A 27,220-nucleotide genomic window follows, 5' to 3' on the forward strand; every position below is an offset into this window, starting at 1 on the left:
AACTTCTATAAGGTCACCCCTCAGCCTCCGATGCTCCAGGGAAAACAGCCCCAGCCTGTTCAGACTCTCCCTGTAGCTCAAATCCTCCAACCCTGGCAACATCCTTGTAAATCTTTTCTGAACCCTTTCAAGTTTCACAACATCTTTCCGATACGAAGGAGACCAGAATTGCATGCAATATTTCAACAGTGGCCTAATCAATGTCCTGTACAGCCGCAACATGACCTCCCAACTCCTGTACTCAATACTCTGACCAATAAAGGAAAGCATACCAAACGCCTTCTTCACTATCCTATCTACCTGCAACTCCACTTTCAAGGAGCTATGAACCTGCACTCCAAGGTCTCTTTGTTCAGCAACACTCCCTAGGACCTTACCATTAAGTGTATAAGTCCTGCTAAGATTTGCTTTCCCAAAATGCAGTACCTCGCATTTATCTGATTTAAACTCCATCTGCCACTTCTCAGCCCATTGGCCCATCTGGTCCAGATCCTGTTGTAATCTGAGGTAACCCTCTTCGCTGTCCACTAACCTCCAATTTTGGTGTCATCTGCAAACTTACTAACTGTACCTCTTATGCTCGCATCTAAATCATTTATGTAAATGACAAAAAGTAGAGGACCCAGCACCGATCCTTGTGGCACTCCACTGGTCACAGGCCTCCAGTCTGAAAAACAACCCTCCACCACCATCCTCTGTCTTCTACCTTTGAGCCAATTCTGTATCCAAATGGCTAGTTCTCCCTTTATTCCATGAGATCTAACCTTGCTAACCAGTCTCCCGTGGGGAACCTTGTCGAACGCCTTACTGAAGTCCATATAGATCACTTCTACTGCTCTGCCCTCACAAATCTTCTTTGTTACCTCTTCGAAAAACTCAATCAAGTTTGTGAGAAATGATCTTTGAAATTCAAGTGTTGATAAAGCTTTTGAAAGTGCGGAGGTTTTTATGAAATTTCATGACCATCTGCATTTGAAATTTTTTAAATTTTAGAAATAACTTTATTAATAAAAATGTCTTTGCATTTATACATAGTCATAAATGCAGTATGGTTCTACACAGTAGCATATCAAGGAAAGAAACGAACATTGGAGTTTATCTAAACAGACCAAGATCATCTCTAACTTTGTACAAAATTATAGTTGCATGTGTTTGAGGCACGGGTGGAAGGTTTGGGGATAACAGAACATACCCCCATTTACCTTCAGCAGAACGATCTCAGATGGTGGTCTTTCCCCTCTGTGCCTTGGCAGTAGCTACCCCAAGCTTTAGGACGTCCCTCCGCACATAGTCCTGGACTTTGGAATGTGTCAGGTTGCAACCCTCAGTTAAAGTCAATTCCCCTTGTTCTGGAAGACCAACAGGTTTTGGGCAGAGCAAAGAGCATTTTCACTGAGTTGATGGTCCTCCAGTCGATATTTGTCTTGGTGTGTGAACCGCCCCATACAGCACAGTAGCATATCAAGGAAACAAATGAACATTGGAGTTTGACCCTGGGGAACAGACTGTAGAGCACAGAATCCAGCCTCACAGAGCTACTGAGGAAAAACCTCGACAAAAGCCCATGTATCTTATTCCAGACTTCTTTTGAAAGGCACACTCCAGAAGGGGATGTGTGATAGTATCAATCCCTTTGAGGGCAGTGACCATTGGAACAGATCCATTGGGTGTATATGAAGGATCTCACAGGTACTGCCCTTCTCACCAGCAGCCAAACAATATCTTGATGCTTGTTGGAAAATTCTGGTGATGAGGAATTCTGCCAAATGACTTTGACATTCTGCTCAGGGAACCACACTACAGGATTCACTCTCTCCTTTTCCCGCAGGGTCTCAAGGATGCTACCTGCTGACCACTTCCTGATGGACTTGTGATCAAAGGTGGTTTTCTTTGCAAATTTCTCCATGAAAGACAGGTGTGAGGAAAAAGTCCAACTAGAGTCCCATCCTTTGAAACACCAGGGACAAGTAGAACCTCAATACTTGGTGACACTTGGTGCTTGCATACCGAGGGTTTATGCACAACTTAATGCAGCCATACACAAAGGTGAGGGTGACATTGCTTGTGTTCATTTGAGTGGGTTGCTAAAGGCATCTGGCTTACCACCTCCATTACTTGCCGCGCTCTGCGTGGTGATCCATCTATGTGTATCTGTCAAGCCATATTTACATCATGTTAATACTGGATGTTACGGTAGAAGTTGTTTTAAAAAAAAGTAATTGATTTTAGGCCTTGCTTGTGGGCTTTTTGGGTGGACCTACCACAAATAAGTTGCAGTGGTTCAAGAAGGCAGTTTACCACCAACATTCCAAAGGAAACTAGAGATGGGCAATAAGTGCTGACTCAGCCAATGACACTCATGTCCCTCAAAGTAACTGAAGAAAAGAAATCCTCACAAATGCACACACTCGTTCACCATTAAGATGGTTTGCCTCAGGTATTATGGTAGGAAAGAAATCCACTGACAGGGAAAACGTAATTCTGAAGATCAAAAGGCCAGATCTTTAGGATGGGTAAGTTGTCTCACAATGACATTTGATTTCAGCAATGATGGCACTTTCATATATAAAATGATGGTAATTTTCTTCTTCAATACTTGATCTACTGACCCTAGGTCTTCTCATTAATATTCTTTTTCTTAAGATTTCTTGCATTTTCCAGCTGTTTATCCACATGGATAGAAAGTGGGGGAGAGAGAGATGTTTTCAGACTGCTGGGTCTGAATGTCTCTGGCCTCCCTTGCACTTGCAGCTTTGTAACATACTGCAACTCAACCAGAAAGCTGTCATCAGACAGACTTTCCTCAACTTAAAGACTCCAAGTGCCACAAAATGTCTCCCTCACTGCTTTTAAAAGCAATGTTAACTTGCACATCTAAAAATGTTCAGCACTTGATTTTTCTAAGTGGCAAAACTTGCCTAGTGTTTAAATGATATAGCAGTCTGGCTTCCATTTCAACTTATAGTCCCAAAAAGGAAATATATGTGATCATTTACACAGCAAAATTAGCAAAATCTATCTTCCCACTGGTGCATGCTCACTGGCACAGATGAGACTGCAGAAATGTGTGAAATTGAACTTATTGTTTATGATTTTCAGGGCAGTGGATGGAAATGGGGAGTGCGTCTCATCATGTTGCTCTGTCAAAGACTGGCACAGGCAGACCACACTGAATGGCCTTATTTGTGCTGTGTGAACTCATTCATAACAAATGCAAAAGTGTATTCATGGGGTCAAAAAAATATGTTTGGCAATATGCTCCCTCCCTTGTTCTCCCTTTCCCTTTATATTCTACATTGTCATGGTTTGTTAAGTCCAAAACCAAACAGTGAGCTGTAAGAAGCTAGCGCAGGGAGTAGGAGTTTGATTTGACTTCCATTCTTTGCTTCAGCATTGATTGGAAATATGTAATTGAATCCCCAATTACTTAGTAAAATGCTTGATAGGTCTAAGATCCAATTCCCTGTCTGACAAAAATTAACTGACTTTGATGAACAGCATTCAAACAATTAACCTCTCCATATCTCCTCTTCTTGTCTATTTCTCTTCTTCTCCTTGAAGTCAGGTCCAACCATGATCTCCACCATGGGAAGGGCAAGGAGGCGGGCCCTCAATCCAGGCCACTCAGAAGGAGGTCAAACCCTGTGTTGTTAGCATGAATCAGGTCCACACAGGTCATTCAATCCATCGCCTTTCCAAGGAATACGTGCTGTGCTGCTCTGTGCCAACACATCCAAATACATGGACCTATGGAAAGTGAAAGTAGAGGCTCCAAATTCTTTCCATCACATGGTTGGCCAGCAATTTCTCATGTTTTTACCACAATTATTGGCATGTATTTGCAGGATTTACAAGTTGGTAATCTGGAGTGTAACTTCAATCCAGAGCTCCTTGGCCCTCAGTTGCCCCTCAGGTTTTTAAATCTTTCCCCTGTCAACTTAAACCTGTGCCCTCTAGTTTTAAACTCCCCTACCCTGGGGAAAAGACCTTTACTATTCACCAAATCTATGCCACTCATGATTTTATAAACCTTGATACAGTCACCCCTCAACCTCTGACTTTCCAGGGAGAAAAGTCCCAGCCTCTCTAGCCTCTCCTTATAACTTAAACCCTCCAGTCCCGATAACGTCCTTGTGAAACTTTTTTGCACCCTTTCTCATTTCATAATCTCCTTCCAATGGCAGGGTGACCAGAACAGTACGCAGTATTCCAAGAGTAGCCTCACCAATGCTCTGCACAGTTGTAACATGACCTTCCAACTCCTATACTCAATGCTCTGACTAATGAAGGCAAGCATGCCAAATGCCTTCATCACCACCATGTCTACCTGTGATGCTACTTTCAAGGCGTTATGCACCTGAATCTCTTGGTCTCTCTGTTCAATAACACTCTACTGGAGTATTGTGTATAGTTGTGCGCATCATAGGTGAGCTTTGAAGAGAGTGCAGATGCAATTTACAAGAATGGTTCCAGGAATGAGGTACTTCAGTTATGAGGAAAGATTGAAGACGTTTGGAATGTTCTCCTTGGAGAGAAGAAGGCTAAGAGGCGATCTAATACCGGTTTTCAAAATCATGAACGAGCTGGACTGAGTAGATAGGAAAAAGCAGTTCCCACTTGTAAAAGAGAAAACAACAAAGGGGCATAGATTTAAAACATTGTGCAAAAGAAACCAAGGTGATGTGAGAAGAAGTGTCTTCATTCAGTGAGTAGTTAGAATATGGAATGCAATGTCTGGAAGTGTGATGGAGACAGTTTTGTTTAGGCATTCAAGAGGACAATAGATGATTATTTGGGTCAAAATGGTGTGCCAGTATATGGGGAAATGGTAGGAAATCGGCACTAGGTATGAGAACTCAGAGTACATACGACCTTGGTCAGATGGGCTAACGGGTTGAGGAGTGGCAGATGGAGTTTAATTTTGATAAATGTGAGGTGTTGCATTTTGTAAGGGCAAATCATGGCAAGACCTATACACTTAATGGTATGGTCCGAGGGAATATTGCCGAACAAAGAGACCTTGTTTATATTTCCTTGAAAGTAGAGTTGCAGATAGACAGGAGAGTGAAGCTGATATTTGGTACACTGCATTGAATAAAGAAGTTGGGAGGTCATGTTGTGGCTGTACAGGACATTAGTTAGACCACTTTTGGAATATTGTGTTCAATTCTGTTCTCCCTGCTATATGTAAAATGTTGTGAAACTTGAAAGGGTACAGAAGATATTTGCAAGGATGTTGCCATGGTTGGAGGGTTTGAGTCTGAATAGGCTGGGGCTGTTTTCCTTGGAGCGTCTGTGGCTGAGGAGTGACCTGAAAGAGGTTTATAAAATCATGAGGGGAACAGGTAGCAAGGTCTTTTATACAGGATGGGTGAGTCCAAATCTATAGTGCATCGGCTTAGGGTGAGAGGGGAAAGATATCAAAGGAACCTAAGGGCAACTTTTTCACACAGGAGAGTGGTGCGTGTATGGAATGAGCTGCTAGAGGAAGTGGTGGAGGCTGGTACAGTTACAACATCTAAAAGGTTTCTGGATTGGTACAAGAATAGGAAGGGTTTAGAGCGATATGGGCCAAATGCTGGCAAACATTTAGAATATCTGATTGGCATGGGCAAGTTGGACTGAAGGGTCTGTTCCGTGCCGCACAGCTGTACGACTCTATGACTCTATACCTGATGCAGGAAAATTGGGCCAAATGGTCTCCATTTGCACCATAACAATTCTGTGATTGTGTGAAATTGTAGGCTGCATCATTTATGTTCTCTCTACCCGACTCATCACAACAGCTCCTGTGTAAAAGGAAAGAACTGAGGCAAGAGACAGAATTTCCTTCCTATTGGAAGGGTGTTGTGGAACTTGAAAGGATTCAGAAAAGATTTACAAGCTGTTGCCAGGTTTGGAGGATTTGAGCTATAGGGAGAGGTTGAATAGAGATGTACAGCACGGAAACAGACCTTTTGGTCCAACCCGTTCATGCCGACCAGATATCCCAACCTAAATCTAGTCCCACCTGCCAGCACTTGGCCCATATCTCTCCAAACCCATCCTTTCATACACCCATCCAGATCCTCTTTAAATGTTGCAATTGTACTAGCCCCCACCACTTCCTCTGGCAGTCATTCCATACACGTACCACCCTCTGCATAAAAAAGTTGCCCCTTAGGTCTCTTTTATATCTTTCCCCTCTCACCCTAAACCTATCCCCTCTAGTTCTGGTCTCCCCCACCTCCCTGGAGCGTCGGAGGCTGACGGGTGACCTTATAGAGGTTTATAAAATTATGAGGGGCATGAGTAGGATAAATAGACAAAATCTTTTCCCTGGAGTGGGGGAGTGAAAGAAAGTGTACACTGAAGGCTGTAGAGACAGAGGAGTATATTCTCTAGCATGTTGTGCATGTGTTGGCATGGAAGATACGCACACATATTCAAAGCTGATCCCTGGTGTCATGGATTTGAGTTAATGGTAATGACAACAAAACCTCAAGGGATCTGAACCTTTTGGCCCACAGAAGGGATGTCAAAGATGAGATCCAACAGAGGGTATAAAAGATAATAATTGTCATGCTAAACATTAATCTGAAAAACTTTTAAATGAAACTGTGGCAGAAGATATAAGGTCACAGATTCAAAGTGACAAAGACAAACTTTAGGATTGATATCAGGAAGTTCATCTTCATCTGGAGAGTGCTCAAAACACTTGGGACTTGGAATGATACTTTCAGGCAAAGTAGAAGAGATGAAATCATTTAGAAAAACATACATGCAGCAATGGGTGAGTGCAGGGCACCATGAGATGGATTACTTAATATGATCTGAATAACTTTTCTCATTGTTATATAAAGTACCTGCTCTGTATACCTGCTGAATTTCATTCTGTAATGATAATATTACTCACAAGGGGGCAGCAATGGCTGAGTGAAGAACGGGTCACAGCTATGGATTCTGTGGGTATAGTCTTCTACTTAAATCCTCTCTTCAATGTCCTGATCTTCTGTCAAAGTGATCATCTCTAATCAGCAAACTTTGTCAGTCAGTGCTGGTGAGTATTTAAATATCGTTTTAATCCTATTCTGATGTGACATTGATAAATGTCCTTGTCCAGTATAGTTTATTGAATAGTGACTGGGAGTAGGAAACTCAGTTGACCTCTAAACCAGGGATACAAAGCCAAGTGCATGGCTGTACTAAGAAAAAAAGCAATAGCACAGGCTTGGGGCTAAACATGGGATTGTCCTGTTCTGTGTGGATCAGGTGGATATGCTGGATAAACTCGCTGACCCCTTTGGGAATCCAATTTTCCTAGTATTGATAAGACTTTCCATCAAAGTACAATAAGTCGATTTGAAAATAGTTGTGTGCGCTATTTGATTCCTACTTTGGACTGAGTTGATTGTGAAATACTAAACACACTGAACAGATGTGTATTCACATTTTTTTCAATCTACCTCGTGTTTTATGACCTGTCAAGCTATAAACAGCTAACTCAGCACAAACACAAGTGTTCTTATTCTGGAAACACTTCCAGCGTAATCTGATTCAATTCCTGATTTTCTTTTTGTCTTGTCAAAACTACTTTTCAATGCACCCCCTGAAAGCCCAGCCCTACTTCTTGACCTGCATTATTATCTCATATCTTTCCCATCTTGTCCAATGACCTCTGCAAGTTCATTTTGATACGCTGCTTCTTGACTGCATTACCACTAAAGCCCTGACTATTTAACTTCCTTTCTTTGGCCCGACAGTTCATACTCCTTCGGTGGTACTTTTCAAAGATACCATCATAACCCTCAGCAATCAGCAGTAAGTAATCTGACAGGTTAGATTCCTGAAGAAGGGCTTATGCCCGAAATGTCGATTCTCCTTCTCCTTTGATGCTGCCTGACCTGCTGCGCTGTTCCAGCAACACATTTTTAAGCAGGTTAGATTGGTGTCTACTGAGGGAAGGTAACCAATGACTGCTGTTGCAACTGTGCCCTTTCAGTACAGAACGGAAATTATACAGACATAGCAGATAGGAGCAGACGTAGGTCATTCAGCCCTTTGAGTCTGTTCTATCATTCAATATTATGACGGCTGATCATCAAGTTCATTACCCTTTTACTGCTTTCTCCTCATTCTGTTCGATCCCTTTAGCTCTAACTTCTTTTGGAAACATTCATTGTATTGGCCTCAGCAACTTTCTCTGCCTGACAATTGCACAGGCTCACCATTCTTTGGTGAAGAGAATTGCCATCATTTCAGTCCTAAATGGCCTTCTCCATATCCTTAAACTGTGATCCCTGATTCTGGATTCCCTGGTCATCAGGAACATCCTTTGTTCTGTGATGGTTTTATATTCTTCTAAACACCAACACATATAGTCTTAGCTGGTTCAGTCTCTCTTACTATGTCAGTCCTGCCATCCCAGGAATCAGTCTGGGAAATCTATGTTATACTCCTTCCATAACCAGAAGATTATTCTTCTGGTGAGGAGATCAAATCAGCACACAATGCTTTGGGTGTGGTCTCGCTGAGGCCCTATATAACAGGACATTCCTGCTCCTGTACTCAAAATATCTTGCTAGGAAGGCCAACATGGTGAAAGGATAGTTGAAGCAGACACCCTTATAATATTTAAGAAGTTCTTAGATGTTTATTTATAATATCGAGACTAAAGACGAAGTGTTGGAAAATTGGATTAGAACAATGAAATGGTTGTTCTTAACCGGTGAGGACAATGTGGGCTGAAGGGCCTTTTCCTGTGCTAGAGACATCTACAACATGCCATTTGCTTTCTTCACCTCCTGCTGCAGCTGTGTGCTTACTTTCAGTGACTCATGTACAAGGACGTCCAGGTCTCATTGCATCTCCTCTTTTGTCAATCTGTCATCATTCAGGTAATAATCTGCCTTTGTGTTTTTGCGACCATATTGGATAACTTCATATTTATCCACATTGCACTGTGTCTGTCATGTCATTTACTCACTCACTCAGCCTGTCCAAATCACACTGAAGCATCTCTGCATCATCCTCACAGCTCATTCTCCCACCCAGCTTTGTGTCATCTGCAAATTTATAGATATTATACTTAGATCCCTCATCTAAATCATTAATGTATGTTATGAATGGATGGGGTCTCATTTATCTCTGACATCTCATCAGTTGCTGCCTACCATTTAGAAAAAGATCCATTTATTTGTACTCTTTGTTTCCAGTCTGCCAACCAGTTCTCTATCCACGTCAGTAGTCTGCTCTCAATCCCATGTGCTTTAATTTCATCATCCATTGGGATCTTGTCAAAAGCCTTCTGAAAGTGCAAGTAAACCCCATCCACTGGCTCCCCCTTATCAACTCTACTAGTTTCATCCTCAAAAAAATTGCAGTAGATATGTCAAGCATGATTTCCCTTTCATATATCAATGCTGACTCTTTCCAATCCTATCACAGTTATTAAATCTTTAATAATCTACTACTAAATCTTTTATAATGGAATTCTCACGTTTCCTCCACTACCGATATCAAGGTAACTGGCTTGTAATTCCTTGTTTTCTCTCTACCTCCTATTTCTAAGGAGTGGGGTTACATTAATATCCTCCAATCCATCAGAACAAGAGATGTAACTAGCAGAGTAATATTTTGTCTTTACATAACCACTAGTGGGAATTAAAACTCTAACTAAATGAGATACTTGATACCATTAAAATATTTTTGCATGTTTATGTGCTGCAGACAAATTGGCATTCATGTACCACACTGTGCCTGACACAGATGGAAGTTATGAAGCTCTTCAGAAAGGAGTCTTATTAACAGGGATATTTTAGAAATTAATGTAGGGATAATTTGAAAATATTTTACCTGTGTCACTTAACATTCATAGTGCTTACCTCTAGGCTGATCTTTAAGATAAAATCATCTCCTTTAGTATAAGGGTCCCTAAAATAATAATAAAAAAGAAATGTTTATACACAAAATCATGTACAACAATGGTGTTATGAAATGTCAATAAATAATTAGTGCTTGTGGAATATGTGTTAGGACTTGAAATAAGTCATATGGGTGTAATGGGATTTATCATTAGACACATGAGATCATTATGAATGTGCAGAAGAATTGATCTAAAACATAAATTAATGCTGCTTAGTTTGGTCTTGATAAGCAGAAGCACAGGTTGCCAAGGAGTCATTCATGGTAGTAAAGTATGTCTCCCTTTTAAATCTATTATTTGTTTTAGGCAAACAAAATGCAAACTGAGCTGCATGTTACTTGGATAGAATCAGGGCACCTTATAAACATAATTATCAAATTAAAATTAATAAGTAAACAAACTCTAAAATTAGTACCAATGCTATCATCCAACTTGTGGATTAGTTAAACCCCTAATTCACCAGATTTGCTCCGCTGGTTAAAATCACAATGAGAAACCACTGGACAACTGGTTTAATCCACAGTGTGGCAAAATGTTTAGACAGCACCCAACTCACAGAATGGACCACTCAAGAACAGAACACTTATAAAGTATTTTTAATGATGCAAAACGATTTGAAGTATGTCATCTTCCTTGTATGGTAGTTTCGATCATCCTCACAATCATCCACACAAATTCCTGGAAATTACATTGCCTGCACTCTCCTGTGTGTGTGTGTGTAGTGTGTGCGTTTTGGAGGGCTTAGGGGCCTGGTCAGTCTTTTCATTGTTTTTACCTTAAGGACAGCCCAGTCCAGGCAATTCTCTAGAGACACATTTATATCGACCCATGCTTTGCAGCTCCTCTTCCACTCTTTAAATCCCTCCATGCCTATTATTTTATATCCTTTATTATTCAGGTTGGGGGCACGTCCTACGGTTCACCCCTGAAGGATACCACTGTATCATTATAATGATGACAATTAATAGTCGGCGCACTAATTTGAGTCCCAACAGCTCTGCATTTCGCTGAGAATTTCTCCGGACGCATGAACCAGTAACACGCACAAAGTAATTTTGCGCCAGGGGAGAGTATGACTTCCCATAGCCACCTGATGGCAGCAGCGACTAAACAGTGAATCCTGACCGCTCGAGATAGATTTTCCCACAGATTCTTACAGCGACGCTTTCTTGGATAATGATACTGTACGATCGAGTTTTCTTTTTCATTGTAACCAGTTACTGGTCCATCATTTTGCTCGCTTCAAAGCTGCCAATATTGTGTGAGGCGCCGTAGACATCGTTTCACACTGAACTCTGGCGGAAGGTGTATTATATGGATGTTGACTTCCAAGAGAAGACCATTTCAAGATACCTCTGTCTATTTGTAGTCATGAAAAGTTTATGGACGATGTAACCTTAAATTTAGAAAGTACTGGCTGCAACCCAACAAACTTCATCTTAAAGGTCAAATCGGGAGGCTTTCCACTGACTTTCTTGGAAGCACGTTCTTAACCACTTCATTGCTGAAAGGAGCGAGTCCATAGGGAGAAGTTGAAAAAAACAATCGATTTAGGAAATGGGTTCATTTATTTTGTTTTGACAAGTATGTTTTATAATACAGGAATGGATGTCGTTAATAACGTGTAAAACTAAGAGAGGAAGTCTACTGTTAAGTCTGGGGCCTTTTTGCAAACCCACTCAACAATTATGTCTTGTATTAGGGGTGGCAGAATGCCAACAGAGTTGGCAAAATAATCATTTCACATTCACATATGCCAGTTTCTGCACCAGGAGCGTCCATCAATTTATATAGAGGTTGTCCTAAACAGGAAATATTTTATTCCTAAATAAATCAGTTGTTACTGTGTGTGTGTCTGGGAACCTCACAATACGAAGGGAAGAACGAACACTGTCGTCCTGTTTTCCCATGTCAACCCCTTCCCTCTGAAACACACATACACACACATCGACCAACCTTTAGCTATATAGTGTGAAGATAATTTGCTGGGAGAGACGGCCGTGGTAAATACGTGGATACGCTAAAGCCAGGAGATAGTGTTACCAGCGGGTCTTGCAGTGTTAAGGCAGACAGTACAATTAGCCCCTTGTTGTACAAGCACATCGCCAGAAGCCAATGTCTCCAAGGCGTCCATGTAGGACAGAAAAAAGAATTGCATCATTGTTGAGTGATAAATTTGTCAAGAATATGTTTACAGCGACTACATTTTTTCACGATTAATTTTGACAGTAGCTGTAACTTGTTTAAACAAAATTGCGTCGCTCGTGTGCCAAAAAAACGTCTTTATTTATCGGCCGTTTGTTCGGGACGTGACAGTAATACACTCGAATCAGACGTTTTGAAACCAAAAGAGAGAATGCTGGAAAATCTCAGCAGGTCTGGCAGCATCTACAAGGAGAGAAAAGAGCTGACGTTTGGAGTCTAAGTGACCCTTTGTCAGACGTTTTGATGTGGGTGTTTATACATCGAGAAATTAAAGTATTAACCAACTCCTGCTTTAAGACGTTAAACGAGGTGATTAGGAGGATGAAAGCCGGGATCATAAAATGTGATTTATCACCGCTTTTTTTTATACACAAAGGTGTATCTGAGCAGCACATAATCCGGGTCCTTCGTGAACTGTGCTGTCCATTATATGTTTGACATTTTGGGTTACAGGGTTTGGAAAGTCTATGAACATAAATCATCGCGGAATGAGGAAGTTAGCCGCTGCTTCGATTACACGGGGCATCCTACCAGTGATTTATTTTTGGAGCTGGCGTTCAGAACTGTGTTCCTTGGAATATAAACCCTTTCTTTCAAGAGAAGGTTCAGTTCTGTTGGCTGTACCTACAAACTACAGGCCAATGCCACGAACCATTGAAAGCCAGAAATGATGATGTCCCCAGCAACACTGAACTCTTGTACTGATTCAAGCCTCTTCAGTTTTTGCCCTGAGTACATAGAATTATGTAACATATCGAGATAGGAGGCATACAGTCACAGAGCTGTACAGCACGGAAACAGACCCTTCGGCCCAACTCGTCCATGTCCACCAGCTATCCCAAATTAATCTATTCCCATTTGCCAGCTCTTGGCCCAAAGCCCTATAACCCCTTCCTATTCATATACCCAATCAGGTGTCTTTTATATGTTGTAATTGTATCAGCCTCCACCTCTCTGGCAGCTCAATCCATACACGCACCACCCTCTGCGTGAAAAAGTTGCCCCTTTGGTCCCTTTTAAATCTTTCCCCTCTCACCCTTAACCTATGCCCTCTAGTTTTGGACTTACCCCACTCCAAGGAAAAAACCTTGTCTATTTATCCTATCCATGCCCCTCATGATTTTATAAACCTCTATAAAGTCACCCCTCAGCCTCTGGCGCAACAGGGAATACAGCCCCAGCCAGATATTGGAAAGTTAATTTCCCCACATCAGTTACCCAATGCCATGTTGTACAATTGCTCGCATTATTCCATAGGACTCAAATCTTTCAACACTAATATAGATTGATCGGTTCATCCAACGTACAGGTCATTGAAGGAAGCACCCAACGTATTAATGGTTTATGTTAAGAAGTGGTAATCGGAAGGTACATCGCGCACAATTATCTTTAAAGCTCCTACTGCTTGGCCATAAAAAAAAGTGTTGCGAATGTGTCTCTTGTACATTAGTGTGAAATGATTTGTAAGCGGCATCTGGCAATTTGCTGTCCAAGGTCACTTGAAAAGGTTCAGAAAAGATTTACAAGGATGTTGCCAGGGTTGGAGGATTTGAGCTAGAGGGAGAGGCTGAATAGGCTGGGGCTGTTTTCCTTGGGGCGTCGGAGGCTTAAGGGTGACCTTATAGAGGTTTACAAAATCAAAAGGGATTTGGATATGGTAAATAGACAAGGTCATTTCCCTGGGATGAGGGGATCCAGAACTAGAGGGCATAGGTTTCGGGAGAGAGGGGAAAGATTTAAAAGGGACCCAAGGGGCAACTTTATCACGCAGAGAGTGGTGTGTATATAGAATGAACTGCCAGAGGAAGTGGTGGAGACTGGTGCAATTACAACATTTAAAAGGCATCTGGATGGGTATATGAATAGGAAGGGTTTAAAGGGATATGGGCCAAGTGCTGGCAAATGCGACCAGGATAGGTTAGGATATGAAGAAGTTGGACCGAAGGATCTGCTCCGTGCTGTAAAACTCCAAGGCTCTAACCTAAGATCTGGGAGGAAATATATTATGTTGCTGAGTTTTCAGTTCTCCAGGGGTAGAGAGATAGACCAGGAGAGAGGGGGTTTGTGGGGAGGACAGCAGTTATAGATTAATGTGAGGGCAGTAAGTTACGATTGAAACAGGAGGTGCCTGAGGTTAAAAAAAAACTCGGTGACACTAAGACGTGTGAAAGCTTGCAAAACAACCCTGGCAAAAGGAACCAAGGATAATACTGTAAGTAACAAAAATAATTGGCGCGATGTTTATCTGACCCAGTGCAAAGGACGGTCAATAACCATAACGGCGCAGAAAATCTCACAGAGGATTCAGTGAAAGATTGAATTTATGATTGTTATTGAATAGGTCTGTCAGACAAGTTCGCCCAGAGCAAATGACGCGGCAGCTTTAAGAAATTCCCATTGTTGAACTGACATCTTTCTGTGAGCAGGCACTCGATAAAGAGACAGCGTGTATCTCTCCTCCTCGGGTTTCAGCCCCTTTATTAATTACCCCGCAGGTCTCTGGAGGCCTTGCAGTGGGCACTTCCAATAGAGTTGCCCGTTGCTATGACCGTTTTTTTTTCGCACAAGGAAATAGCATCGCAGTATTTTAAGAATCCAGCGGGCTGGACCACGATTTTGTCAAGGGCTCCATTCCCAAGATTCCCCGCATTGCACCAGCTAATGCCGTCAAGCCAAGTCGCTAAAGGAATGTAAATACTGTACTGGGGTTGGTCTTCATTGGGACGGAGATTTGGAAAACTCCCCACCGCTTACATGGGATATTGCTCCGCCCAAAACCCGAAATTGCTGGAAAAGCTCAGCAGGTCTGGCAGCATCTGTGCACAGCTGAGCTTTTCCAGCAATTTCTGGTTTTGTTTCTGATTTACAGCAATTCTTTTGATTTTCGTTCTCTTTGTGTCGGTGGTAGCGCTTGGCAGGAGGGATATTTTCAACATTTTATTTCACCAATCTACCTGTCTCCTGGCGCCTTGCAATATGCATCTGTGAAAATGGAAGATCTTTGTACACCAGGCAAAGAAAACGAACATGCGTTTATAAATCTGTGGCAAAGGTTTCAATGGTGTCCTATTTATTCTAATCTACAGGCAGAAAACAACATAGGGCACTGTCGAGTTGTACTGCACCCATTTGTGCTTAACTCCATAAAGGTCCACACTCCTGCCTTGTATTCAATTAAAAGCTTGTCCTTCAGATAAATATCCGTTTCTGGTCAATCCTTTAACTACACTGAAACTCAACTTGGGCCCTGTCCTAGCAGTTTTACCTATTAACACGACCTCAGCAAAAATAACCACAGTGGGTTGCTGCAATTCCCAGAGACCAGGACCTCTGAAAGGGCTGCTGAGGAAGTTTTATTATAAATAGTTAAAAATCACACAACACCAGGTTATAGTCCAACAGGTTTAATTGGAAGCGCACTAGCTTTCAAGTTACTAGTGTGCTTCCAATTAAACCTGTTGGACATTAACCTGGTGTTGTGTGATTTTTAACTTTGTACACCCCAGTCCAACACCGGCATCTCCAAATCATTATTATAAATACATTGGGATGAACCCTTTACTTCACATCAACAGGGCTGCCAAATCTCGCCTCGCTGCTGCGGGACGGCTCGTGTTTGGCATCCTCCAGCCGGTTTATTTACTGAATCTGTTGACATTTTCTGATTAAATTCAGTGATAAAATGTACACACGCCACCCACTGAGCCCTGGCCCCTGATGGTTCTACAGGTCTCCATAAAGAAAAATGGTAATAACCAGGGAGAAATAAAGTGTCATACATTTTATTGGGAATTCTTGACATGGTTTTAAGAAGTGATCCCTTTCAAGTTGTAAATTATCTGTTTCGTGTAAGCCAAACGTCCAGTAATATAAAAGTGCATTGCATGACTGAATTCATACAGCACCTGTTCACAAAATTAATACTTTGGAAATAATTTTGCATCATCCAGGTGGAATGGAGAAATGCAAACTTTAGATTAACATCATCATGTTAAACTTGATGAACTTGAATCTATAAAACTTTAGTAAGTGCTGGCTTGCATTAGTGTTGGTTTGGTCACTAGCAGGACTGATCCCAGTGATGGGACTGTCCCTCTCTTATCTTGATTGACAAACGTTGGACCCGGGGGCATTTTTTTTCGTACTAATGCGCAGCCTTCCCAATTACTTTTAAATTATCACTAATCTGCCATAAAATTGCGTGTGTGCTGAGCATAGATTCTCTTTATGTCCGCCAAACTGCTAAAAAGAGTGAAATGCCCTTTTATGAGGAGCGCACACTCGCCTGAACAACGCTGCCATTCCGTTGATCTGCTTGCAACTATAGTCCAGGCAATTGCCATGCAGTTTTTTTTTAAAAAAAAACAGCTTGTATTCTATAATTCTTGCCTATTGCTTCAATTAGGAGCAAAAAAGAGAGAGGGCTTTGTAATGCAATTGTCTTGCAAAGGAGAGCGCCTTAAATTGGGGGATTATGCGAGCTGGACCACCTGTAGGGCATTCATGGGCATTTCTCTGTGTTCAGGCCTATGCCTTGCTGCCTGCAGTCTGGGCAACAATGCAGAAAAAGCTGTTTAAAATACTGTTCTCCGTTCCCTTCATGCTCACTAACTGTTACAAGTCGTTCTCCCCCCCCCCCCCCCCCGTTTAAACGAGTTAAGTCTCAGAAACGTCCCTTTTAATTCATTTTTTTAGGCACCATGATGGCGGCCGACGTCCTTGAAAACAAGGGAAGCTAGAAATGAAGGGGGAAGGGGTAGGTGGGAGGAGGAGAAAGAGAGAGAAGTACTTCAAGCTTGGAAACGAGACATCAAAGTTACTCGATTCAAAAGGCTCACTCCCACAGATTAACCCTATTGAATTGAGCCTCGTTTAAGAAATTATGTACTCAACCAGTAGGCAGCCAGGTAAAAAGTTCAACAATTACCAAAATGTTCAGTTGCTCCTAAACTAACATCTCAACAAACTACCCCACCAGTAAAATGCACATTTCTCTTCCCACCCCTCACCCCTCCCAGAAAATAGCAAGATTTGCCGAGCGTGTTCCAAACGTAATTAAAATCAAAGTTGTTTTATTGCCAAAATAGAATAATTGTTTCAAATAATTCTGGTGCTCCTGCAAGGCAACCACTAAACTTTTTTTTATATACAAAAAAATGTACATACTCTGAATATACTTCAAAAAACGCTTTTGTTATGTACACAATTTACAGATTTGTGTTCATAGTACAAATAATTATATAAATACAACTTTGCAAGAAACCCGTATTACTTGGGGATACTAAAAAAACAGGATTTTTAAGGCAGGTTGATGCACCCAGGCTTATAACCATTACGACCTGTGTCAAGTACTCCATTCGTTCCTCTATTTGAATTAATGTCAACAATTAAAAAATGAAGAACCGACTCCTGGCATGATCATAAAATCGCGACCGGCTGAAAAGGTTCCTGGTCAGGGACACGACTTAACTCCTTTCCCTCTCACATTTCTGACAGCGTGTGCATACCAAACGGTTAAGAGTCAAGAAGTATCAGCGCCCAGGTACATAGTTGCGGTCAGTCCTTCACTTCTGACTAATGGATACCATTAGAAGTCCGCTGACGAGACGCCGGGTTGAGAGAACCATCCCGAGTGTTAAACTTGGGATAACGGCACTTGTTTGGGGTAAGACACCGAGCTGGCGGTGCCAGATCTCCAGGTGAGTCCGGTGCTGGCGTCGCTGTACATGGAGCCGCCGGTGCCTTTGCTGCCCCAGCAGCAGCGCGTCCAGAAGGCCTTCCAGGACTCCAGGGTCTTGCCCGACCAGATCCACACGCCTGAGGTGATGCCGACCAGCAGGCACATGAAGTACTTGAGCATGAAGACGGCGTAGTCCGGCCGGCGGGCCTCCTGCTCGCCCAGGCAGGAGCAGTTGTGGGTGAGCTCCCAGTGCGGGCGGTTGTGCTGCTCGTAGAAGTAGCAGGCGACCACGATGGTGGCGGGCACGGTGTAGAGCACGGTGAAGACGCCGATGCGGATCATGAGCTTCTCCAGCTTGTCGGTCTTGGTGCCGCCCTGCTTCAGGATGACGCTGCGGATGCGGAACAGCGAGACGAAGCCGGCCAGCAGGAACATGGTGCCGATGAACAGGTAGATGACCAGCGGCGCCAGCACGAAGCCGCGCAGGTTGTCCAGGTTCTGGTTGCCCACGTAGCAGATGCCCGCCACCGGGTCCCCGTCCACCGAGCTGAGCGCCAGCACCGCGATGGACTTGACGCTGGGCACCAGCCAGGCCGCCAGGTGGAAGTACTGCGAGTAGCCGGCGATCGCCTCGTTGCCCCACTTCATGCCGGCGGCGAGGAACCAGGTGAGGGACAGGATGACCCACCAGATGGAGCTCGCCATGCCGAAGAAGTAGACCAGCAGGAAGACCAGGGTGCACAGGGCCGGCCCCGTGGTCTCGTAGTGGACGTGCGGCTCCGAGGGCGCCGCCGGGCGGCTGCACGCCACGCTCTCGTGGCCCGCCACCAGGCGCACCAGGAAGCCGGCGGACACGAACAGGTAGCAGGCGGACAGGAAGATGATGGGCCGCTCCGGGTACTGGAAGCGCTCCATGTCGATCAGGAAGGTGGCGACGGTCGCCAGGGTGGAGACGAAGCACAGCACCGACCACAGGCCGAGCCAGAAGGCGGTGAAGCTGCGCTCGTCCGCCGTGAAGTACGGGTCGTGGCACGGCACCGCGCAGTTGGCCGCCTCGCCCGTCCGCACCCGGTTGTACAGCGGGTGCCGCTCGCTGCGCACCGGCACCATCGGCGCCCGGCACTGGCAGGCGGGCTCGCAGCGGCCCGGAGGCCGAGGAGGGAGCGGCGGCAGGGGCGGGCCGGCGGCGGCAGGGGGCCGGCGGCTGGCTCCGGGAGGGGGAGCGGCGGGCGGAGCGGCTGGAGCCCGGGGCCGGTGCGGGAACAGCGGCGCCGCCGTGGTGGCCTCGGTGCGGTTGTAGTCCATGCACAGGGTCTCGGGCTGTCCCTGGCGGGGCAGCCGCTCGCACTTCATCCTGTCCGGCCAGGCGAAGCCGTACTGGCGCATGAGGGGCGCGCAGCCGGCCTTGGCCCGCTCGCACACGCTGCGGCACGGCGGCAGCGGCTTCTTGTAGTCCTCCAGGCAGATCGGCGTGTACATGCTGCACAGGAAGAACCGCAGGTCGGCCGAGCACTGGATCTCCACCAGCGGCCAGAACTGGTGCACCTCCAGGCCCGCTTCGTCCTGCGAGTCGTGGTTGAACTGGTTGGGCATGTAGGTGTAGTTGTAGCCGATGCCTTTGCACAGGGGCACGGTGATCTCCTGGCAGGACAATTCCTTGGCGGCCGAGGCTCCCCTCGACCTCTGCAGCCACGCCACGACCAGCAGCAGCTCCAGCAGGTAGCAGCACTCCATTGCACACCCTCCAGGCTTGGTTATTTATTTGGGGGGGCGGGGGGAATAAAGATTCTCGCAACCAGCACCGAGCACACCGCCTCCTCTTCTTCCTTTACACTTTCTTTTTCAACAAACGCCAAGGTAAAATCCTAGGGTCCAGCAGCAAAGTGCAGATTGTCTCCTTCTCCTGCTGCTCCTGCTCCACTCCTCCTCCTCCTTCCAGGAGCAGCCAGCCTCTCGCCCCCCACCCCAACCCTCCACCTCCGGATCTCAGAACAGCATGCGGATCAGCAGCCGACACTCATTTAGCCTGGGCATCGGCGCTGCGCAGCACTTCATGCAGAGGGCGAGCAGTGAAACGTTAGCCTCCCCCTCTCTCGCAGGTCTGTCTGACTTAAGATGCCCACAACTGCACCTTTCTCTCACCCCTCCCCAAAACAAAACTTCATCCAAGTTCCTCCTAACTTTTTTTCTTTTCCCCTCTTCTTTGAAAGGACACGGGTTTCTTCCTTTTTGTTTTGGCTGGTCAAAGGGGAAAGCGGTCCTGGGTTTTGGAAGGTGGATTCCTTTCAGTCTGACTACCGATCCCGCTGTGGCCCTCCTCTTCCCCAAATAAAAACAAATTCTCCAGGACTGAATTTCAGCGCCGCGTCCCATGAAATGATCACCGAGTGCTGAGAACCTAATACTGTTGTATATTTATAATGTGAGACAAGCCAAATCCCACCCCTTCCCTGGCCCGGGTTACCAATCACACGGTGACAGGGGCGGAGGGAGATGGGGGTGGGGGGACACAGTGTCTGTCAGTCCATTCTCGCCTCAATGAAGAATCCCACAGTGACAGCTTCCAGAGGGGTTGGGCGGTTAGCAGGTTAATTTTCGCTTGTTAGTTCATCGCAGGGGGCTGTCTTTAAAGCTCCCGCCTCCTCGAACAGGAATTGTTTGGGTTTTTTTTCGTGTTTGAATTGATGTTTCATTCGACCAGGGATTCACGCAGAAGCTGGGTTTGCTGCATCTTTAAGAACGGAAACTCGAGTTAGTTAAAGGCGATGGGCATTTTAGAGATAAATACATTAAAGAACAATGTCGACATCTCCTGCTGGGTATTTCCCAGCATTTTTCTGTCTCGAAACAAGAGTGCAGGTGGTGGGTTTCGCTAGATCCTTTTGTGCAGTGGAGGGAAATACAAACAGCGCGAAAAAAGGACGGGAGCTGAGCGAGGGATTGTAAATAAATGATTGCTGATGCGCGTGTCCTTCTAACAGTTTAACTATTGGGCAAGTTTTAGCCGCGCTGTAGTAAGTTTAACGATTGTACACGTGTGCCGTTTCGGATGAAGTTTAACTGATATAAACTTTCTATTTTTTTCTTTTGTTCATTTCAGTACTGCCCGTGTCGTTTGATCACACCCGTCTGTGTATTTCAGCAATTTGCACTTCGCCAGTGAATGTTGGCGTTTATTTTCTCGCCTTATTTCTGAAAATGCAAAACGGGAGGACCCTCATCGTGGTGTGTGCATTTTTTTGAGCTGGGTTGAGGGTCCGTAGCCTCGAAGTGCAATCCAAATTTTCTCCATTTTTGTCTCCTGCCTCGCCACACCCTACCCGAAACTCAAGTGACCGAACCACAAGGACTCCTTCAGTATTTCATTCTCACAGAAATATCGTAAGGCATTCAGACGCGATGCTTTTGAATTCTGTGAAATGGATTTACACATGATTAATGGGAGCCATACTGTTCATGTATATACCCTGTGTTATTACACAGTGAGTAACGTTAGTAGCAGCTCTGAAATAGTACAGGGATTAGAGACCGCTTGAGTATCTGAAGACTGGTCGCCTCCGGTTTCCCTCCAATTAAATCTTTGAAGCACCACATTTAACAAATCCTTATTCTAATAGACTGATGACATTGGGTGCAAAGTGAATTCGCTGGTTAATGTGGTTTTTAGTGAAGGAGTTACTAAAAATGCAATACAGTGATCATATTTCAATTAGCTTCCATTCACATGCAATAATGTTAGCTTCTTTGAAAAATGATGCTTATTCAATAGATAGTTACAGCCCCACCATCCGCCTATGTTATAATCTTTTGCCATGGTCTGGTCTAAGTACAACAAACCTAACTATATTGATGGTAAAAAAAAAACTTAAGAAACTTTGTTAAAGATTCATGTCAAAGACAGGGTCTTCCGTATCATGTTAGCAAGGTAAAAACAATGACTGCAGATGCTGGAAACCAGATTCTGTATCAGTGGTGCTGGAAGAGCACAGCAGTTCAGGCAGCATCCAATGAGCAGTGAAATCGACGTTTCGGGCAATTTTATCCTGTATTTCCTATGGCTAATCCATCTAACCTGCACATCTTTAGACTGTGGGTGGAAACCAGAGCACCTGGAGAAAGCCCACACAGACACTGGGAGAATATGCAAACACCACACCATTTTCCAAGGGTGGAATCAAAACTGGGTCCCTGGCACTAGTGAGCCACCATACAACCCATTTGGCTTCAGTACCTTTGTGACGGAGCGGGGGAGACTCCTGATTGCTAGGCATTAATCCGAGACAGTTGGATGTCAGTTGTGATATGGAATATCCTCCATCACCTCTCATGCCACTTTCAGGAATGTAAGTGAGAATGTTTAGAATGGAAAGGACTTCATGCTCAGGTGAAGCAGACAAAAATTAGGGAGTGCCGTCTCTGTTGTCCCAGACTGAATATGTATCATACTCCTGGCTTCAGAAAAATGCCGTCTACTGTAGTAGAGAGACATTATATCAGCAGTTTTGTCAACCTCCTTGTTTATAGTGACACATGGCAACTACCTTACAAAAATAAAGTAATAAAATGAATATATAGTGCCTTCTATCTCTACAGTAGTTGTTTGTTTACAGGAAGGATCCTACAAACAGTTATGACCTGAACATTTAGTAGTTCTATTTTGTTTCAGTGTAGAAGATTGGTTTACAAAACACTTCACTGTATCTTCAAGACATATATCTATATATGTGACAAATAAATAAATAATTCATTCATTTGTTATTGGAGAAATCACTGCATTTTCTTAATCCTTTCATGGCTCTATGATATTCACTTAAACAGAACACGCATGATTTTCACATTTCACCCAAAGGACAAAACATCTGAGAATCCTGTAATAAAACACTGTAGAATTATGGATATTTTCCTAATCAAACCATTCAGAGATATTACACAGTTCTGAAATCACTGGGATTTGAATCCTGGATCAGAGGTAGGGACATATCCACTGCACCATAAGAGCCCTCCTAGGCTGCTGTACATACTTTAACTTGTGAAGACATGCTATAACATGCCTTGAGAGCAGGTGGACTTGAATCCAGGCATCTGGCCCAAACGCTGGGATACTACCATTGCACCGCAAAATACCTTCTCCTAGAGTCATATGTTCAGATTTATGAGTGGCATTTAAACTCACAATCCTCTTAATGCAGTAATGAAATTGCTTCATCAACTTTCGTTATGCTGATACGAGCACTTAATGATTAAAGGAGGTGATTTAGCTGATATTTGATATCACAGATTACCCTAACTTATTGTATTATTGGAACGTAGAAGGCTCAACTAAAGGTGACGATTGAATCTGAGACAATCACAAAGTTTAACTGGCAATTATATCAGTACGAGTGAAAAGATGTTAATGTGGAGTCTACATCTACAAAATACTACTGTCCATATTGAAATTGTTTATTCTGTAATTTCTGTGATAAAAACAAAGCAAAAATGTATCATGTTCACAGGGACATGAATGAAAGCTTTTGAGAAATCTAAATGTTTTGATACATTTTGGTAGGTTTCAAAGTAATTGTTTGCAATGGTGCAGTACTATCCCTGTGTTAACTGAGTGTATCAAACCTTAGTTGGCAGGCCAAGAAGATAGGGAAGAAACAAATGATTCACCTACAGTTAGTTGGGTTTGGCAGCTGGCTGATGATAAAATCAGGAGGATGAAGTGAGGACTACAGATGCTGGAAATCAGAGTCAAGAGTGGGGTACTGGAAAGTCACAACAGGTCAGGCAGCATCCGAGGAGCAGGAGAATCAACGTTTCGGGCAAGAGCCCTTCATCAGGACAAAATCATTAGCTCTTCATGATGACAATATCACTTAATTTAACATTAATCGGTGAGTAAGTATTTACCTAGATGTTAATTGTGGTCAAATTGTAGCACTGTCATCTTTAAAACAAATGTTTGTGGGTTCAAATCCCACTTGAGACTTGTGCATAGAATCTACTGAAACTTGAATACAGTACTGAGGAAGTGCTGCATTGGAGACATTAAATGGTGATCCTATCTGCTGTTTCATATTGATATGAAAGATTCTATGGCATTCCATATTTTGAAAAGGAACAGTGGAACTCTCTCAATATTTGTTGCTCACTCAGGATCACTAAAATAGATTATTTGGTTATTATTACTGTGTTGTTCCTGGCACCTCAATGTGTTCAAAATTGATTGCCAAGTTTCCTTCATTACAGTTGTGACTGCATTTTAAAAGTACTTAATTGATGTAAAACCCTTTAACAGCCTGAAGTCATGAAAGGTGCTATAGAAGTATAAGTTTATCTTTTAGTTTAAACACAGAAATTGCAAGAAAATCCCAATGGTCTGGAAGAATTAACTTAATTTTGAGTCTTTTGATTCTTCATCAGAACATTTTATTTTTCTTTACTTATCTTTTAGTTCTTAATTTAACCTTAACATATTTCATTAACATTACAAAATACAACACAATATACTTGGTCGAGAATTATGTTTGCATGTAGTGAATATTTTAGGCTGCAGATTTTAAAACTAGTAGAGAAACAAACACTTGCTTAGTTTTTAATGTTTATTAAAAACTTCAGTAAACATTGCTTCTTTTTTTTTGGAACAGCAGTTATTGTGGTAATGGTTCTGATTTTGTCATATTTAGTTCCTCCAGACACATATGTCATCTCTTCTTTTACTTTCCACATTGTCACAAACCATTCAGTTTCTTCCCTTTCATTTCTTAACCTTTCACCTGCCTCTGTACTCACTTTAAACATAGGGGTGGTATGGCAGCTCAGTAGTTAGCACTGCTGCCTCACAGTGTCAGGAACCTAGGTTCAATTCCACCCTTGGGCGGCTGTCTGTGTGGAGTTTGCACATTGTCCCTGAATGGGTTTCCTCCCACAATCCAAAGATGTGCAAGTTAAGTGGATTGGCTATGCTAAGATTGCCCATGGAGTCCAGGTTTGTGCAGGCTAGGTGTGTTAGCCATGGGAAATGCAGGATTAATGGGGTGGGTCTGGGTAGGATACTCTTCAGTGGGTTAGCGTGGACTTGATAGGCCAAATGGTCAGCTTCCACACCATAGGGATACTATGATTCTTCTATGAAACCTGCTCACATCTCTAACTCTGATGTAAGGTTGCTGACTTTGAAAAGTTGACTCCTTCTCTTGCCACAGATGCTACTTGGACTGCTGAATGATTTTCAACATTTTCTGTTTTATTTCAGATGTCCTGAACTGTCACTGATTAAGAGAGTAGACTGGATTTTCTGCTTGGGTGGAATCACAGCGTGTATAATGGAGAAGCACACTTTGTGTCTGTTTGCTGACATGAATGCTGATTTTGCCAGAGTTCCGAGCATCAGCAAAACATGCATGAGCATTGCAAACTGCAGAATGCAATTCACTGTGATCTTGCTATTAGATGCACCAAAGTTTAAAGGTTGGCAGCAGCTTAAGAGGCAATTCCAACAAAAAAATGTCATATCTGTACAACTTATTTATTTATAGGCAGTGTCTGGGTTGCACACTGGTTCTGTCTTGAGTCAGTTCACAAGTTGATTTGTGCACATAGGACAATATGAAATAGCTTTTCATAAGTACAATCAATGTTCATTTGTTAGATCTTTAAAATTACATCTCTTCGTGGAGCTGTGTTTGTAAGTATGGATGTTCATAGCTTGGATGTTTGTAAATCAGGGACCCCTTTATTAAACATCTCAGATGTTTCTGAAGTCTTGCAGGAGGGTTAAAAGCCTACAGTTTAGGCAAGAAAGTAGTGAATTCACTAAGTAAGCAAAACAAAATCTGCAGTATTGATGCACTGGAGAGGCATCAGCCCAAAAGAAAACAGCACACAATAACAATAGCAGGAAGTGTCCAGCAGAGTGAATGCCAACAGGACCACATCGCTTGAACAACTCAATGTCTCAAGCAAAATAAAGGCGTAAGCAGCATTTTGTGGGAACGACAACGACAATAAGGGGTTACCACTTACTTTGCCTCTTTGTTAAATTGACAAAGTCATCAGTGTTCAAGACAAATCATAGTAACCTTTCCCTTCAACTTTCACCTGAAAATGTTCCTTCTGTCACCACTCTGCATGCAACTTATCAATACAGGCAACGTACTTATGTTTCCATGCTTAAAGTCTCTCCACACTTCTCTCCTGCAGAAGATAGGAGCAGAAGTAGGCCATTGACCCCTCAAGCCTGCTCCGTCATTCAATATGACCAGACTGATCATTGAGCTCAATACTCTTATCCTGCCCTCCCTTTAGTCACAAGAGCTACTTCTATCTCCTTCTTGAAAATATACAATGTTTTGGCCTCAGCTACATTCTGTGGTCATGAATTCCACAGGCTTATCCTTCTCTTGGTTAAGAAATCCCTCATCCTTAAACTATAATCCCTGGTTTTGGACTCTGCCATCATTGGGAACATTCTTCCTGTATCTAACCTGTTAGAATTTTATAGGTTTCTATGAGATTCTTCTCATTGTTCTAAATTCCAGAGAATACAATCCTAACCGCCTCATTCTCTCCTCATGTGTCAGTTGTGCCATTTTAGGAATCAATTTGGTAAACCTTAATTGCACTCACTCTATAACAAGAATATCCTTCCTCAGATAAGGAGAACAAAACTGCGTGCAGGTGTGGCTTCACTAATGCTCTGTACGATTGCAGCAAGACATCCTTATTCCTGTACTCGAATCCTATCGCTATGAAGGCCAACATACAGTTTGTCTTCTGTACTGCCTGCAGCACTTGCACGCTTACTTTCAGTGACTGGTGCTTGAGGGCAGCCAGTCTTGTTGAACATTCCCCTCGTTCAATTTACAGTCATTCAAATGATAATCCGCTTTCCCATTTTTGCTACCAAAATGGATAAGTTTGCGATGCATTTGCCCACTCTCTTAGCCTGTTCAAATCACACTGAAGCATGACTGCATCTTCCTCACACCTCATTCTTCCACCCAGCTTTGAGTCATCAATAAATTTTGATGTATTACACTTTAATTCCCTCATCTAAATCATTAACATATTAAATATCAAGACAGAGCAACTGCACATATTCGTTCAAATCAGATAGTGAGAGAGAACATGAGATAAGGGATAAAAATATATGCTTACACCATTAAATCATCTCCCTTTGTCAAAGTTGCCTGCATTCAGTTGGAGTGTATTAAATTCTAGCTTTTTAATAATTTCACAACTAATAACCCTATCTGCTGGCACATTATTGTGTTTGTATGTTTTGTCAATTCTGCCATATTTGGATTATTTACATTTTTATAGCTATTTTGCTCTCTTTACTTTTCCTTCCTCTTTAATATAATAAATTTGCAGATGACATCAAAATTGGGGGTGTAGTGGACAGCGGAAATTGTTACCTCAGAGAACAACAGGATCTTGATCAG

General features: G+C 43.2%; 1 protein-coding gene and 1 long non-coding RNA gene across 2 annotated transcripts in view; both read right to left on the minus strand.

Moving 5' to 3' along the window:
• Positions 1 to 894: 894 nt before the first annotated feature.
• LOC148149995 (uncharacterized) overlaps positions 895 to 27,220 on the minus strand; it is a 76,945-nt gene continuing 50,619 nt past the window's right edge. Inside the window, exons 2-3 of the long non-coding RNA XR_015757261.1 lie at positions 9,864 to 9,912; positions 895 to 3,747 (exon numbers count right to left, since the gene is read on the minus strand). This is a non-coding gene — a long non-coding RNA (uncharacterized LOC148149995). The remainder of the gene's footprint in view (positions 3,748 to 9,863; positions 9,913 to 27,220) is intronic.
• On the minus strand, positions 17,165 to 20,529 carry LOC122550089 (frizzled-8). The gene has a single exon (XM_043690646.2). The coding sequence runs from the start codon at positions 19,521 to 19,523 to the stop codon at positions 17,745 to 17,747; it is 1,779 nt and encodes a 592-aa protein (XP_043546581.1). The 5' UTR covers positions 19,524 to 20,529; the 3' UTR covers positions 17,165 to 17,744.

Source organism: Chiloscyllium plagiosum, unplaced genomic scaffold (genome assembly GCF_037043375.1).
Source record: "Chiloscyllium plagiosum isolate Xiang-an unplaced genomic scaffold, Cpla_swu_hap1 HiC_scaffold_5, whole genome shotgun sequence".
Taxonomy (NCBI): domain Eukaryota; kingdom Metazoa; phylum Chordata; class Chondrichthyes; order Orectolobiformes; family Hemiscylliidae; genus Chiloscyllium; species Chiloscyllium plagiosum.

Bases quoted from the DNA above. Each gene is read 5' to 3' on its own strand.
- LOC122550089 (XM_043690646.2), bottom strand. From the start codon at position 19,523: ATGGAGTGCTGCTACCTGCTGGAGCTGCTGCTGGTCGTGGCGTGGCTG.